We start from the raw sequence: 17,023 nt of genomic DNA, 5'->3' as shown, positions 1-17,023 counted from the left end.
CCCTCAGCAACTAGAGGCGGGGCTCGGTTGAACTAGTCTCCTAGCACCAAGAGGCCTTGCGCAGGCGCACTTCTCCCTGCCCTAGTACTGTTGCACCTCCAGGCAACCCGTTCCGAGGCTTCTCATTGGCGGGCCATTCTGCCAAGCTCTTTCTTTTGTTCCGGAGGCGGGGCCTTGCGCCCTGCTCGCACTCCGATTGGCCCCACGTACCACCTACCTCCGGCCCAATAGGCCTACATCTACTTCTTGCACTCCCATTGGCCCTGGAGGACGGTTTTTGTTTCGGGGGCGGAGCAGACGAGAGGGCCCGCCGTGGACTGGACGGTGTCAAAACGAGGGGCGGTCCCTACTGGCGGGGCGGTTGGGAGGCGAAGGGAGAGTCTTTTCAGCGCTGAGGACTGGCGCTGAGGAGGCGGCGGTGGCTCCCGGGGCGTTTGAGCGGGCTCACCCGAGCCCGCGGGCCAACGCGGATCCCGGCCCGACTGGCGGGACCGCCCCGGACTCCCCGCGGGCCTTCCTAGCCGCCATGGAGGACGGTGTCTATGGTAGGTCGAGGAGGGGCGGGGCTGGCAGGGAAGCGGATGAAGCGTTTCTTCGCGAACGTTCTGCCGCGAACGTTCCCTCCCGGCGCGCGCCGCGCAGAGACGTTCGGCACTGTCGACGCCTGGCCTTTGTAGAATGCGGGCCGGGTTTCCGGCGGTGCCCGAGAGCGGGGCGTTCCAGGCCATTGTTTGGGCCGAGCCTGTTTCCGGTGGCGGCGGGAGGGGCAGAATGGAGTGGCGGAGGCGAGCCCGGGGCGGAACCATCCCCGCCGGCGGGGCCCGGCGAGCCCAGTGCCTGCCGGGAGCGGGGAGGGGGCTGCTGGGGGTGGCCAACTGGAGAGAAATCTTGGGGCTTCCCGAGGTCCCGCAAAGGCGGGGGCCTTTGATGCCCCGCCCCCCTGGTGCAACTTTTGTAAGCAGTCATCAGCGCTCCTTGGCATAGTTACTTTTCATGGACCCAGGAGTCCGGACTCCTAGCTTCACTCAGCGCCCAGGAGCCCAGACACCTAGCTACCTCGCCAGTAATGAAGTCAGGAAACCAAGGCCTCGGCCTCCTCCCAAGTAATGGACTCAGAAGTTCAGGCTCCCAGCCCTTTGCTCCCCTAAACTTAATAATTTTCAGGCTCCCACTCCTCCTTCAGACTCAGGGGTCTGGGTGCCAAGTCCATTCCTCCCCCAGGACTTCCTCCCCTGGACTGAAGAACCCAAGATCCCAGCCCCTTTTTTCCCCATAGACAAAGACGTCCTGATCCTCATCCTCCCCCTGGATTTCAGAGCCCTGTCCCCGGTGCCACCCTCCCTCCAGTCCCCCCAGGCCTGACCTCCAATCCCTGACTCCGGCCCCCAGAACCCCCAGACCTGACTCCGGAGGAGCGCATGGAGCTGGAGAACATCCGACGGCGGAAGCAGGAGCTGTTGGTGGAGATCCAGCGCCTGCGGGAGGAGCTCAGCGAGGCCATGAGCGAGGTTGAGGGTCTGGAGGCCAATGAGGGCAGGTGAGGGCCAGGGTGAGGGACATGGAGTGCAGGGCTTCAGGCCAGGGCTGCCCAAGCATTGATCTCTGACCCCATTCTCTGCCCCTGCAGTAAGACCTTACAGCGGAACCGGAAGATGGCGATGGGCAGGAAGAAGTTCAACATGGACCCTAAGAAGGTGTCTGGGGCCACAGGGGCTCGAGTCCTGGCAGGGGCTTCTGGTATCTCCAGGTTTCAGAAGTGTGATAGCTGTAGGTCTGCTCTAGGTGGACAGACTTGGTCTTCATCCCTGGATTTGGAAATTGGTTGTCCATTTGTTCTCTGAATGCTCATCAAGCATTCCAGCCTCCCAGCCTTTGCTTATGCTGTGTCCCCTGCCTGGGAGGTCCTCTTCCTCTTTCTTCTCACATTTCTGTACCCATTTCTGGTGTCACCTAGGGTCGTAAGAGGAACTTGGGTCTGGTAGGGGACGTGGACAGTGACATGCCCAGAGGAGAGTTGACAGTACTCTGATAGAGGAAGGTAGTGGGGCCATGGATCAGGGAGGGCTTCCCAGGGGAGGGGACATTCAGATCACTTGTGAAGGATGAGTATATGGTCACCAGGTAGAGAAAGGACGTTCATGCAGTCATTCCTTTGACATCTGTTTCCTGAGGCCGCCCGGAGCTATGGCCCTATGCTAAGTAGGCAATGCTGAGGACCTGGCGAGGAGTAGACCTTGCCCTGCTCTCAGGGAGCCCCCAGACACAGTCGTCATAATTCAGAGCGATATAAAATGAGAATGGAGGTCCTCATGATGTGGGAGCAGCCAGAAGAGCCCCAGTTCAGCCTTTACTAGTTGGTGCCTGCTTAGAGTTTTTCACTTCGTCTTGCCTGAAGCATTTGGAGTTTGTTCAGTCGTTCAACAAACATTTATCCAGTGCCTCTTGGTGGCCGGGCCCTGTTCTCGGTGCTGGAATTCGCCAGGCAGAAGCAGAGGGGACGGCAAGTGCAAAGGCCATGAGGCGGTGGGATGGTCTTTGAGCACCTGTGAGCAGACTGAGAGTGAAACCTGGCCCTGCTCTGTTGAGAGTGGGGGTGGGCTGGGTTGCTGAGGTTCTGGAGCTGCAGGGGGGTGTGTCTCTCTGGCCCTTGGCACTGAGCCCCAGTGCCCACCCACCAGGGGATCCAGTTCTTGGTGGAGAACGAACTGCTACAGAACACACCCGAGGAGATTGCCCGCTTCCTGTACAAGGGCGAGGGGTTGAACAAGACGGCCATCGGGGACTACCTGGGGGAGAGGTGAGAGCATGCCGCTCCTGCCAGGCCCCTCCCTGCTTCACCTCATACCTATCTCCTGCCCCCTCTCTGCCAGCTCTTGGATGGACTGCCCTACAGCCTCCCCAAGAGGCCCTGATAGACAGCAAATGACTGACTTGTCTTTCCTGCCCAGCTTTGATAGGAGGGCCTGGGACAGGCCTCAGGCTTTGTCTGGGGGAGCCTGGGACCACCAGGGGAGTATGGGAATGTCTGTAAACGTCTGGGGACGGTGGAGATTGTGAGCATTTAGGAGCATGAGAACCATGTATAGACAGGTGTGCGTGGGACTGTGAGGACATCTGGGGAGTGTGGGGACCATCTGAAAGTTGAGGGTACACGGGCTTGGACATCAGAGGTACCGGAGACCATCTGTGGACTCTGGGGGACATAGCCTGTCTGGACATCTAAGTTGCATGGAATTACCCGTGAAAGTTTGGGATGTGCACATCTGAGGTACATGGGACTGGACATCTGGGGTGCGTGGGGACCGTCTTGGCATCTGAGGTGCATGGTGATTGTGGATATCTGGGGTGCATGGGGACTGTGTGTGGACATCTGGGGAGCCTGGGAGATCTCTGAGAGAGGTTACGGTAGGTGGAAAGAATGTTTCCTGCATTTCTCCTGACTGTACAAAAGTCGTAGTAGCCAGTCCTCCCAAGAGAGGGTTCTAAGCATCCCACCCTGGCACCAGGTCTAGGGTGAGGGCCACCCTGAAAGTTTCACATGCAGTGCTGGTGGTACCATGGAGGTCACATGGCCTCCCTGATGCTCTGTTTGCTGTGCACTCCTTCTCTGTCCTCCCCACACTCATTCCTGTCCATGACTTTGTCATCCTCCTCCCAGGGAAGAGCTCAACTTGGCAGTGCTCCACGCCTTTGTGGATCTGCATGAGTTCACTGATCTCAACCTGGTACAGGCGCTCAGGTGAGGGGGAAGGGGCTGGGAGGGCAGGAGTATACCTGTTAGGGCTTTGTTAGTTGCAGGTGACAAAGGCTAGTGAAAATAAAAATAGAAATAAGTAAAACAGGAATGTAGATGAGGGTTTTGATTGCTACATGTAGCATGAAAGTTCACAGGTAGAGTTTTCTTCAAGCATAGCTGTATCTAGGTGCTCAAATGGTATTAGAAGTTTAACTCTTTTTGTATCTCTTAGTTGTGCTCACTGTTGTGTTAACGTTGGTCTCTGTAGATTTTCCTCCCACGTAACAGCCTTACCAAAAAGAGTTATTTCTTTATTAAGAAAAAAAATCGAACCAGTTACCATCGAGTTGGTTCTGCTCAAAGTAACCCTACGGGACAGAGTAGAACTGCCCCATAGGGTTTTCAAAAGTGTAATCTTTACGGAAGCAGACTGCCACATCTTTCTCCAGTGGAATGGCTGGTGGGTTCAAACTGCTGACCTTTTGGTTAGCAGCTGAGCACTTAACCACTGTGTAACTTGTTTCCTCATAGGTTTATTTCAGAGTCCCAGGGCCAGTGCTTATTTGTTAAATCAGATCCCATGTGCATCCCTGAAGAAACTGTTGAGGCCGAGAGATTTGGAACTCTTACTGGCCAGTTCCACACACAGAGACCGAGTTGGGGAGGGCGTTCTCCCAGCCCTAGATCCACATCTCATTCCTTCCTAACCCAGGCAGTTTCTGTGGAGCTTCCGCCTCCCTGGAGAGGCCCAGAAAATTGACCGGATGATGGAGGCCTTTGCCCAGCGATATTGTCTGTGCAACCCTGGGGTTTTCCAGTCCACAGGTGGGGTCCTGGGCTCCTGGGTCTAGGGGAGGAGGAAACGGGACCAATTCCTGGGTCTTGGGGGGCTGTGGACCAGTACTCCTGGGGGCTGAGGAAGAAGGAACTAGAGGCTTTGATTTCTGGGTCCTCAGAAGCAGTGGGTTGGGGACCCAGATTTCTGGGTCTTAGGGAGCAGAGACCTGGGGGCCCAGACATCTGACTCGTCACCCCCTGACCTGTCTGGTGCAGACACGTGCTACGTGCTTTCCTTTGCTGTGATCATGCTGAACACCAGCCTCCACAATCCCAACGTTCGTGACAAGCCGGGTCTGGAGCGCTTTGTGGCCATGAACCGGGGCATCAACGAGGGCGGAGACCTGCCCGAGGAGCTGCTCAGGGTCAGGCCCACCTTCTCCTCCCTTCAGACCCCTCTCCATGGTCCCCCAGTGCCAACCTATCCCGTCTGGCTCTATATCTGGGGTTACGAGCCTTCCATCCACTGTCTGATCTTGTCAACTTGCACGCATCTTTTTTCACTTCTCCCCATTTATGGCTCTCTGTTTCTCTCCCAATGTCTGGCACCAGTTGCTTGGCTTGTTTCTGTGTCTCTCTCTCCTCTCTCTGGCCCTCCAACTTTTTGGGGGTTTCTCTCTGTTTGAGTTTCCACTTGTCTGTTTTTCTTAAGAACTTGTCAGGCTCTTTTGACTATGGTCTCTGCTTATTGTCTTTCTTTCTTCCTCTCTTCTCTCTGGGCCCCCTTCCCCAGCTGCCTCTTCCTCCCTCGGTGGGTTGTCCTCCTGTGGTCTTAGCACTGCACCCCCTCCAGTAGCCCCAGGAGGGTCCCAGGGCCTGGAGTGGCTAACCTGCCCCTCATGCCCTCAGAACCTGTATGACAGCATCCGAAATGAGCCTTTTAAGATTCCTGAGGATGATGGCAATGACCTGACCCACACCTTCTTCAACCCGGACCGCGAGGGCTGGCTCCTCAAGCTGGGTACGTCCCCTCCACACTTTGCTGGCTGCCTCTGCAGGGGGAGTTTGTGGGCCTGGATTGCCAACTCAGTTTTCCCACATACTTGCTGTGTGACCTTAGGCCGGTGATTCACCCTCTCTGACCCTCAGTTTCCCCATCTGAAAAATGGGGCTGAAAAGATCAGACCTGGGAGGGGTCCAGTATAGTAAGTGCTCCCTAATGCTTTCTTTTCACCCAGCAAACTTTGTGGCATTCCTCCTTGGTGTCAGCCACTCACCTAGGCACCAAGGGCACAGCGAGGAGCGGGTGGCCCAGTCCTCGTCTGATTGGAGAGGGCTTACTTGGATGCTTTCAGCTGCCGTTACGGAAAACCCAGCTTGAGAGGCCCAGACACCCAGGCGCCTGTTACCTCACCTGGCAAGACCCCCAGGGCAGGGCCGACTCTGTTCTACGAGATCCTGGTCAGCCCTGGGGCCTGTTGGCCTCATCTTCAGGCCAGTGGCATGGTGGCTGTGCCAGGTGTCACCTCTTCCCAAAACCATCCCCATGAGCAGAAAACCCAACTGAAGAGGACGCGTGTCCCAGAACCCCCCGGGTGACTTCTCACCAGGGCCCCTGGCTGGGGAGGGAGTAACCTGGCCTGGCTGGGATGAAGCAAGGGTACCCTACCAGGACATGCTGGGAGGAGGAGGGCAGACCACCATGGAACGCATGGTTCCAGCCCTTCAGGCTTAGTTAGCTTGGATCCTCGCCGCTCCACCTTCATGGGCTGGCTGTGAGGGCCAGCGGTTCTTGATCTTGCCTGTATGTGAGAGCCACCAGAGAGCTATTACAGCCCTGTGGCCCAGGCCACAGACGCATTAATTCAGAGCCTCTGGGGCAGGTCATGCTCAGAGCCCCCCAGGGACTTCGGTGTACGGCCAAGGCGGAGAACCATGTGCTTGGAGCAACGCCTGGTAATGGTGGGTGCCACATGATTGTCAGCTTTGGCTTTAGAATGGGAATGGTTCCTTCCAAGAGACAGTTATCTGAGGAGGGGTTAGAGTCCAGTGAGACAGGGGAGCTGTAGGGGACAGGAGTGTGAGGGGTAGGGAAGAGGGTTCAGAGGAAGCTTCCAGCCCAGCACAGAGACTCAAGGAAGGGCTGTTCTTCTTTGTGTGTTTGTTGCTAGTTTGCTTTCGTTGTTTGTTTTCAACTTTTTGTTTTGAAATAATTGGGGATAGAGAAGAAGTTGCAAAAATAGTATAAAGAGGTCTTGTGTACCTATCAGGAGCCCTGGTGGTGCAGCGGTTAAGTGCTTGGCTGATAACTGAAAGGTTGGCAGTTTGAACCCACCAGCCGCTCTGCAGGAGAAAAACGTGGCAGTCTGCTCCGGTAAAGACTACAGCCTTGGAAATCCCATGGGGCAGTTGTGCTGTGTCACATGGGGCTGCTGTGAGTAAGAATTGACTTGATGGCAGCTTGTGTTTTTAGGGTTATGTGCCTGTCACCCAGCTTCTCCAGATGTAACATCTTACCCAACTATAGTGCGTTATCAAAACCAGGGAATTGTTACTGGCATAGTACAATGAACTAAAATACACAGTTGACTCAGCTTTTGCCAGTTTGTGTGTGTGCTCGTTTGTTTTGTTATGTCTTTGTGGAAAATTCTGTGACGTTTTAGCACATGGATAAAACAGTTGCTGTCAAGTTGACTGACTCATGGTGACCCCGTGTGTGTCAGAGTAGAACTGTGCTCCATGGGGTTTTCAGTGGCTGAGTTTTTGGAAGTAGATCGCCAGGCCATTCTTCTGAGGCACCTCTGGGTAGACTAAAATCTTCAGCCTTTCACTTAGCAGCCAAGCTCAAGTTAACCGTTTGCACCACCCAGGGACTCCACCATTTGCATAAGTGTAGCACCTCAGCCAGGACGCAGAACTGATCTGTACCATGAAGGAATTCTTTTGTGCTGCCCCCTTATAATCACAGCCTCCCTTCCTGCCCTAACTCCCGGCAACCCTCCATCTGTTCTTTATCTCTCAAATTTTGTTATTTCAAGAAAGGAAAGGCCTCTCCTGGGGGCTAGGATTTAAAAAAAACCAAACCCGTGGCCACTGAGTGGATTCTGACGCATAGCAACTCTGTAGGACAGAGTAGAACTGTCCCATAGCACTTCCAAGGCTGGACTCTTTTTTGACCATGTTGAAGGGAGGCTCAGATGAGGCAAAGGGAACTGGGTGGGACAGGAACAGATGGGAGGCAGGAGGGTTTTAGATTCCTCTGGAGGTGAAATGGTGCCCCTGGCCATGAATGGACAGGAAAGAGAAAAGTACAAGGGTCAGCTCCACCAGGAGCTTTCCCCCTCACAGCTGCCCTCATAGCAGGAGTTCTCTCCATTTTCCAGATGAGGAAACTGAGGTCCTCAAAAGAAAACCAAACCCATTGTCACAGAGTCTTTTCTGACTTACAGCAGCCACATGTGACAGAACTGCCTCATAGGGTTTATAAGGCTGTAATCTTTACAGGAGTAGGTCATCAGGTCTTCTTTCTTATGGAGCTGCTGGTGGGTTGGAACTGCCAGCCTTTCAGTTAGCAACTGAGTGCTTAATCACTGTGCCACCAGAGCTCCTAAACTGAGGCCCAGAGTGCAGAATGCTAGTCACCCGTTGACAGCCAGAGGCAGCCACGGGCCCAGATTGTTGGCCAGGGCCACTCTTAACCACACCCGTCCCGTCCATGGCAGTTAGCGAGGCACTACTTTCTTGAAATGTGAAATACAGGAAAGGGGAATTGGTGATGGTTGTGATTCACAAGAATGATAATGAAAGCTATTGTTAGTGTTACTAAATTATTCAGGGACCACAGGTAGCCCAGGAGCAGATCCTCTGGCAGCAGAAAGTGGGGGCCCAAATGGCTCTCCAAACTGCCAGCTTTTCAGACTGGAGTCCAGAGAGGGCAAGTGGATGTCCTAAGGTCACACAGCAGCTTGGGCTGGAGCTGAGCTGACACCCACACTCCCACTTCCAGCCAAGGACTGGGGGGTTTTGTCTTCTCCCGTTGTGGGGGTGCCTTCCTGGGGAGAGACTTTCCACAGAGAGCCCCCAGTATCTTGGGCATGATGCAGGGGGTGTCCTTGGCCACCGCTGCTGGGGGGCTCTGGGTCATTGGCCCCCACGGGAGGGAGAGGGTCTGGCATTCCCCTCGTGGATGTAACTGGTTTTCTTCCCTCTCTCTCCCTCCCACCCTCTCCCTCTGCGTATTTCTCTGCTGTTTCTGTCTCTCTCTGTCCCACCACCCCGCACACTCCTTGCTACCGTCTTTCTATCCCCTTGCTGCTTTTGGGGGTGTCCCTCCTTCTGCCTCCCCTCCTCCTGCGCCTGGTCCTGCCTGCTTTCTCGCTGTCTGCCCCAGGAGGTAGGTACCCGCCGCTCCTCGTTTGACAAGGGGAAGGGACAGCCCAGGCCCAGGGCCCTTAGGGAGGAGGGCTGGGCTGAAAGACAGGCTTAGAAATAAGTGAAGCGTCCCAGATGGGCGGGGGGGGGGAGGATGATTCTGGGGCCCCCACAGGCCTGCCCCGGCTTGCCTCTCTCCCTGAGCGCTGGCTTGGTCCTAGCCTCCCACCCTGCCTTTCCTGCTCTCCCTGTCTCTCATGCCCCTTCTAGCCCTCCTAGAGGCCCTGTCCACCCCGTTGAGCCCAGGCCCCCTCCCACCCCTTCCCTTTCAGGGGGCCGGGTGAAGACGTGGAAGCGGCGCTGGTTCATCCTCACAGACAACTGCCTCTACTACTTTGAGTACACTACGGTGAGGGTGGCGGGTGGGGCCCTGGGGTCCCCTGGAGGAGGGGCTGGAGGTCTGGACTCCTGGGCCTGAGGGAAGAGGGGGCTTGCCTGGACTCGGTCTGAGGGAGAAGGGGCTGGGGGACTTAGGACTCCTGAGTCCTGGGGAGGAGGAGGAGTTCGCGTTGGAGACTTGGCGTCTGAGTTCTGTCCCACTTGCTTGTTCAGGACAAGGAGCCCCGTGGAATCATCCCTCTGGAGAATCTGAGCATCCGTGAGGTGGATGACCCCCGGAAACCGGTAAGACTTCCTCTGTTACCCTTTGTGCCATGGTGGGGGGCTGCTCAGGCCCACGTCCAGCTGTTAACCTGCTCTCCCTCCTCTCTCTCTTCTCTCCAGAACTGCTTCGAGCTTTATATCCCCAACAACAAGGGGCAGCTCATCAAAGCCTGCAAAACAGAGGCCGATGGGCGGGTGGTTGAGGGTAACCACATGGTGTACCGGATCTCGGCCCCCACGCAGGAGGAGAAGGATGAGTGGATCAAGTCCATCCAGTGAGCCTGGGCCCTGGGGGGCCCATACTCCTGGGTCAGAGGGAGGAGGCGGCTGGGACCTGGGCTCCTGGATCTGAGGGAGGAGGGGGCTGGGGGCTTGGACTTCTGTGTCTGAGGTAGGAGGGGTGAGGGACTTCGGCTCTGGGGTCCTGGGAGAGGAAGGGCTGGGGTCCAGCCTCCTGGGCTCACACCCTGGGATACCTCCCCTTCTGCAGGGCGGCTGTGAGCGTGGACCCCTTCTATGAGATGCTGGCGGCACGGAAGAAGCGCATTTCTGTCAAGAAGAAGCAGGAGCAGCCCTGACCCCCGCCCCCAACTCCATTATTTATTTCAGAGCTGCCCCGCCTGGGTGGCCGGACCCCTGGGCCCTGGGGCTGCGGATCCTGGTTCCCTGTTTGGAAAATTCACCACCTCTAGCTCCTCTCTTGTTATTTGTAATTAACACACTGTTGGTAATCTTATTAATTATTTAACCACTTGTGGTCTCCCGAACCGCTCATTTCCTGGAGTTTTCAGAGTTGAGGTACTTGGGCGGCTGGCGGGTCGCAGATGCCTGTACCTGCCCCTTCCCTGGTGCAAGAGGGGAGGCTTCTGTCCGAGGGCGAGGTCCACAGGGTGTCCTAATGGGTCAGTTGTTGGGGTAGAGTAAAGCGAGAAAATGTGGATCCAATTAGCATTGAGTTAAAATTGGCTGTTCCGAGGGGAAATTCGGTTTAGAATGCAGGTATACAGAAGACAAGGTCTAGCATTCGTTCTAGAGGTTACTTAGGTCTGGCATTCTTTCTGAGGAGCTCTGGTGGTGCAACGGTTAAGCACTCAGCTGCTTACAGAAATGGTGGTTCAAACCCACCAGTGGATGGATCTGCAGAAGAAGGACCTGACAATCTGCTCTGTAGAGATTACAGCACAGGAAACCCTATGGGGCAGTTGTACTCTGTCACATGATGTCTCTGTGAGTAGGAACTGATGAAGGGCACCTGACAGCCACAGCGTCCATTCCAGACGCTAGTGTCACTTGCGTGTCTGGTGCATGCTGAGCTGCTGTGGAGAAGGCCCTGAGCTGGGCCGATGCCATCCTCACCTTCACCTTTGTTCTCAGTGCTCGTGACACACAGTAGCTGACGGTGTGAGCTGTGCTGGGTGTTTTGAGGGGAAGCTAGACTGCTCTAAGGGCTTATAAAGGGGATCTTGCCTGGGAGGGTTGAGGAAGGGTGAATCTGGAGAAGAAAGGAAGGGGGCCCAGTGACTGGAATGTGAAGCCCCTGTTAATGGCATAGCCCTGGTCCAGGCAGTGTGATTGGGGTGTGCTAAAAGGGATCTGGTCTCTCAGGAGTGGGCTGGGGGTTGGGGGTAGGCTTGAAGGTGTGGTGAGGGATGATTTGGGTGGGCCTGGAGCTGAGAGAGCTGGACTGTGGGACGGGCTGGGATTGAGCTGCATTTTTCTGTGACCCCAGGGTCAGTCTTTGGAGTACACTTTATGCCAACGATAGGCCCGGGAACCCGCATCGTCAACAACTTACCCCGACTCATCGCCTGGGAATGTGACAGCCTCAAAAATAGGACCGTTTTCTTGAAGGTGGAGCCTTGGGAGTGGGCACGGCTGAGTCCCGCTTTCAAGCCTAGCTGGCCCCGTTTGCCTCCGGCTTGGGGGACACATGGTATCACCAAAGAACAAGGGCTCGCAGATCCTGGGAGTTCCCAAGTCACTTTCCGCACCGAACGTTGACTCTGAGGAGCACTAGTAAAAGCTACAACTCCCAGCAGCGCCTGGGACCAAAAAGCGGCTGGAAATGATGCTTTTTGCCCCGGGGCATGACGGGAGTTTTAGTATCTCTTGAATTGCATCCTCAAGCACAGCTCACCATGGATGGGGAGCATCCCAAATCCTGGCCCCGCCCTTGCTCGCGGGCAGCCGCTGGTGTAAAGGGCCCTGCTGCGCAATAACAGTGCTGTCACCCTCAAAGGGGTTATCTTCCCAGCTTTGAGACCGTGGAGAACTACAATTCCCGGCACGCTCTGCGCAGCTGGCCGGCTCACGGCGGGGAGGTTGTGTGATCTCCCGGGAGTCGTAGTTTCTCAAGATTTCGTTGCCAGATTTACTTCGGCCTGGTCCCTTAGCCTTCTTGAGGTAGGGAAAAGAGATCCCGACTGCTTCAACCCCTAGGAGCTGATGGATGGGAAATGGAGTTCCCAACTCTTCCCAAAGATGCAGGGAAATGAGTCACCCAGCCCAAGAAAGTTGTGAGAAAATGAAAACAAAGATGAGTTGCTGACTCATAGCAACATGTGTTTCAGAGTACAACAGTGCTCCATAGGGTATTCAATGGCTTTGACTTTGCAGAAGTAGATCACCAGGCTTTTCTTCCGAGGAGCCTCTAGATGGATTTGAACTTTGAACCTTCCAGCTAGTAGCTGAGCGCGTAGCCATTTGCACTACTTCTGGGAAATGGGTTACCCGGTGAAACAGAGGGCCCCCAACCTCCCTGAAGTGAACCAATTGCTACTGTGTTCCTACTACCTGAAGAGGTAGCTGGCTTTATGGAGATGCTGTGGAGACCATTCCAGGTGGAGGGAACAGTTTGCTCAGAGGCCATTAGGAGCAGGAAAAGTCATGGTGTGGTGGAGTAGCTGACAGTGGCCTGCATGCCTGTATGGTGGTGATGGAGGTGGGTGTACTAGCAGATGAAGTAAATGGGTGGCCTGGGCCCAATCATCTGTCAGCTACAGCAGGGCCTTCAGGTGTATTCCTTGTGGCATGGGAAGCCATCTGAGGGCATGAAGCAGGAGCTTGATGTGTTTGAGTAGACGTAGGGAGGAGTCTCCAGCTGCTGCAGTGAGAGCAGGGATAGAGCAGAGGAGCCCTCGTGGCACAATAGTTAAGCTCTGGGCTGCTCACTAGAAGGTCAGTGGTTTGAGCCAAACAGCCAATCTGCGAAAGATGGGGCCATCTCTCCGTAAAGATTTACAGCCTTGGAAACCTTGTGGGGCAGTTCTGCTCTGTCCTATAGAGTCGCTATGAGTCAGAATCAACTTGACACCTGTGGGTTTAGGGGTGGAGCAGGCAAGTGAGTCAGGAGGTTCTTGCAGCCATCCAAGTGCAAGATGATGTGGTCGTAGAGGTGGAGAGAAGTGGAATCACGTGAGACGTCCTGAAGGAGGCGCCCACAGGACTTGCCGAGGGCCAGGTCAAGAACTTCATGACACTGAGCTGACCAACTGGTGTGTGGTGTTGCCATGCACTGAAATGGTCAACAGGGATTTTATTTTTTTGGGGGGGGGGTGGGGGTGAAATCAATGGTTCTTGTTTTGGTTGAACCAAGCTGGAGATGCCTGTGGAACCTCCAAGCCAGACTCCAAAACCCTTTGCTGCTGTGTCGATTCCACTCATAGCTACCACATGTAAGGGTAGAACTGCCCCCATTGGGTTTTCTAGGCTGTAATCTTTATGGAAGCAGATCACCAGGCCTTTCTTCCAGAGTGCCACTGGGTAGGTTCAAACTGCCAACCTTCAGGTTAGCAGCCAGTTGCAACTGCTTGCGCCACTCAGAGACATCAGCCAGACTCCAGTCACCTCAAAATTGCCCCACAATCCTGTCTTCTCCCCAAGGACTGAGGATTCGGGCTTTCAGCTCCCTCCTCACCTGCACCCAGGAGTCCAGGTCCCTGGGTCCCTCCTCCCTCAGACCCAGATGTACTGGCCCCCAGCCCCCTCCTCCCTCAGACTTGGGAGTCCAGACCTCTCCTTGCCTTGGTTCCATGCAGCACCCATCCCAGGTAGGTATGTTACAAGATCAGTTCATTCACCACCAGGTCTACCAGCAGTGGCAGCAACAGGAAGAGGCAAAAGCCTAATTCTCTCCCTTCCTCCCACTACCCTCAATTTACATGTGATCCTAACACCTTCGTCTCCATAATTCCTAAGACAGGAGCCCACAGCATGCCAGCCTGGTACCTACTCCTTGCTTTGTCCCTCTCCATCCAAACCTCCTCCTTGAACTATTTAAGAGACCTTGGTACCAAGGTGATGGGAGCAGATCAAGGCCAAGAGAACAGAGAAGACAAGACAGACCCACTCAGAGGGAAAAAGGTGGTGGCAGGATCCATCAGAATCCAGAAAAAGACAGCAACAAAGAAAAACAAAGGGCAGAAAAACATAATAGAGACAGAAGGGTAAAGGGAGCAACACATACAAGAAAGAAGTAGAGATGGGGTGAAATCAGACAAAGAAATAGAAATAGAACTTTACAGGGAGGAAGAAGCTGAGGAAAAAGATCTGGATGGAGATGTGGAAAAACACGAAGACAAGTCAACGCAGACATAAGGTGGACAGAAAGGATTGAGGAGATAAAACTGGGGCAGAGCAAGACAGAAAGCTAAGACTGTTGTTAGGTGCCGTTGAGTCGATTCTGACTCATGGCAGCCCCACGTGTGCAGACTAGAACTGTGCTCCATAGGGTTTTCAAGGATGTGATCTTTTGGATTGCCAGCCCTTACTTCTGAAGCACCTCCGGGTGGGTTTGAACCATCAACATTTTGGTTATTAGTCTAGCACTTAGCCATTTGAGCCACCCAGGGATTCCTAGGGAGAAAAGGAGAAATGTGTCTGGAGAGGCTCAGTCAGGGAGGAGGGTGGTCATATGGAGAAACAGGTAAACTGAGGCAGAACCACACCGGGCAAGGAGGTAGAAGCTGACCTTTGGGGAATAACAGAACATGGACAGCTTCTGGCCATCACCACCACACTGCCTTGTGGAGAGAGGGCCCTGACCATACCCCTCAGTCCACCCCCACCCTCATTGGCTCCTTGATGCCTCTTGAACTTAAAGTCGAGGCTGCAGCTGAAGTCAGGTGATGTAAATACCAGACACAGAAGCTGGGGCCTCAGAACAGGCATTTCTGTCTCTCTGAGAACTCCATGTCCTATTCATCAACTGGGGCTGTGAGGATGGAATGTTTTGGGTGGTTCTGGTTTCTCCTGGGCAAGCACCCACACCCTGCATCCCTCTCCACCCCCGCCGAAACACACACAGGCCCTGCATTCCTCCAAAAAGTTGTTTTGTCTTTTTTAAATAATGTGAAAATGCCACGCGCAGGTTTGGACCAGAGGCCCCTCCAGGGGCGAGGCTGGGGAGGGAAAGGAGAGATGCGAGATGGGGGAGTCCAGGTCCCCAAAGCCTGCAGCCCCTGTCTGGGGCCGGAGTGGTGAGGAGAGGCCTCCACTGTGCCCAGGGGCCCCAGGCCCAAAAGAGTTCAGTTCAGTTCCGAGAAGGCTGCCTCTCCAGGGAGGGACGAGGGGCTTCCTGCCTCATTTGGCACCGAGGGAGTCTGGGGGGTCAAGGGAGCCATCAGGGGGGCTGGGGGGCAGGGGGCCAGGGCTCCCATTTGGCACATGGTGGGGGAAGGGGAGGGCCCTGCCTCAGGGCCCTCCCCCGAGGCGGCTTCTGCGGTGGTGGCAGTGGCTCCATCGTCCACAGAGGTTTCTACTCTCAACCCCTCTTCTGGGGGTGCTGGGGGGTCGAGTCTTCGGGGAGTCAGTTCTCCACAGGGCCTGAGGATGGAGGAAGTGGAAACAGAAAGGGAATTATAGGGTGGATAGGCCCATGGCTTTTGTCTCACTCAAAGTAAAGCCCTCGTCGTGGCCCACACAGCCCCACAGGATCTGTCACTGTGCCCTCTCTGCCTTCACATCCTGTCCTTGCCCCCTTGCCTTCTCAGCTCTCTGTGGCTCCAGCCACACTGGGCTCCTCCATGTTCCTCCAACATTCCGAGCACAGTCCTGCCCCAGGGCCTTTGCACTTGCTGTTACCACTGCCTGGAACACCCTCCCCACATAATTCAGGCCCCACTGGAGGTCTTCCGCTCAGACACCTGCCCTGACCTTTCTTAGTCAATCACTCTATCACCACCCCCAGTCATTCTATCACATTCCACTCTGATGATTTTTCTACACATTTATCTTTCTGGAATAATCTCAGGCATTGTTGAAGAGTTTCCGGTTGGTCTGCTCCTTCCTCTCAACGTCAGCTTCCTGAAGGCAGGGGTCGTGTTTTGGTCATTGCTGTATCTCAGCCTCCAGCACAGGAGCTGGCGTAAAGTGCGCTTCTCCCCCATGGAAAAATCTCTCCCCAGGAGCCACCTACCAACTTTCCCATGACTCCTCCTCCAGCCTCCCACAGTGGAATGAAAGCCCCTTCCCATTCCTCAGATCCACAAAACCAAGGTCTGCAGGGTGAAGCCCCTCATACCAAAGGCTCTTACTGTCCACCCCATCCCTGGCCCCACCAACTGCTACCTGGGTGGTTTAGGTCTGGTCATTGCCCCCACCCTCTGGCCTTGAGCCTCAGTTTCCACCCCTTTAAATAGTGAAAATGACTTATTCTCTTCCTCTAAGGGGTCAGAGCTTTTGGATACCTGTTTTTAGGTGCCATCAAGTCAGCTCAGATTCATAGCGACCCCATGTGACAGAGTAGAGCTGCCCCATAGGGTTTCCTAGCCTGTAATCTTTATGGGAGCAGATCGCCAGGTCTTTCTCCTGTGGAGTTGCTGTGGGTGAGTTTGAACTCCCAACTTTTCAGTTAGCAGGCACGTGTTTAGCCAGTGCGCCACCGGGTATCCTTTTGGGAAATCTAGCAGCCCTGGTGGGGCAACAGTTAAACGTTTGGCTGCTAATCGAAAGATTGGAGGTTAGAACCCACCCAACAGCTCCGCAGTATAAAGACCTGGCTATCTGCTCTGGGAAAGACTGCTGCCTAGGAAACAGTATGGGGCAGCTCTCCTCTGTCACATGGGGTCGCTATGAGTCAGAATCAACTCAACAGCTCCCAGCAGCAACAGGAGCACCCGGTAAACCCTTAAATGGGGCAGGGCCGCGCTGAGCACAGGGGTTTGAGGATGAACGGGGGACCCCCCTCCGGGGCCTCCAGCCTTGGTCTTGGGAAGCAGCCAAGTTCTTCAGCTGTTTGGCCCCTGCTGCCAATGGCAGATCTACCCACTGAGTGAAGGGATTTGAGGTTTCGCGTGACTGGGCCTTCTGTCTCCTTTCCTGGTGATTAAAGGTGAAGTCATTCCCCCTGGATGGCTCACCCTGCTGGTATCAGCTGTGATTTACCACTTGGCCAGTGTCCCCACACCCTGAAACCCACCCTTCCCATCCTCATGGGGGCCCTGAGGCTGGGGAAGGCCCCTCGAGCCCCCAGTCCCT

General features: G+C 55.0%; 1 protein-coding gene across 2 annotated transcripts; it reads left to right on the top strand.

Annotated features, from left to right (window-relative positions):
* Nucleotides 1–403: 403 nt before the first annotated feature.
* Nucleotides 404–10,586, top strand: CYTH2 (cytohesin 2). Of its 2 annotated transcripts, XM_003406831.4 has the most exons (12): nt 404–545; nt 1,390–1,537; nt 1,628–1,694; nt 2,679–2,797; nt 3,659–3,739; nt 4,449–4,561; nt 4,790–4,938; nt 5,423–5,534; nt 9,217–9,293; nt 9,497–9,568; nt 9,668–9,822; nt 10,038–10,586. In XM_003406831.4, exons 1-12 carry the CDS (start codon nt 527–529, stop codon nt 10,123–10,125), a joined length of 1,200 nt encoding a protein of 399 aa, XP_003406879.1. In that variant the 5' UTR covers nt 404–526; the 3' UTR covers nt 10,126–10,586. The 2 variants fall into 2 exon arrangements, with proteins under 2 accessions (XP_003406879.1, XP_023399046.1); XM_023543278.2 differs by lacking the exon at nt 404–545 and having other exon boundaries at nt 858–1,537; nt 5,423–5,535; nt 9,215–9,293.
* The last annotated feature ends 6,437 nt before the right edge of the window (nt 10,587–17,023 follow it).

Source organism: Loxodonta africana, chromosome 11 (genome assembly GCF_030014295.1).
Source record: "Loxodonta africana isolate mLoxAfr1 chromosome 11, mLoxAfr1.hap2, whole genome shotgun sequence".
Lineage (NCBI taxonomy): Eukaryota > Metazoa > Chordata > Mammalia > Proboscidea > Elephantidae > Loxodonta > Loxodonta africana.
Note: the sequence above shows the minus strand (reverse complement) of the source record. Positions and strands in the feature narration are given on the sequence as shown.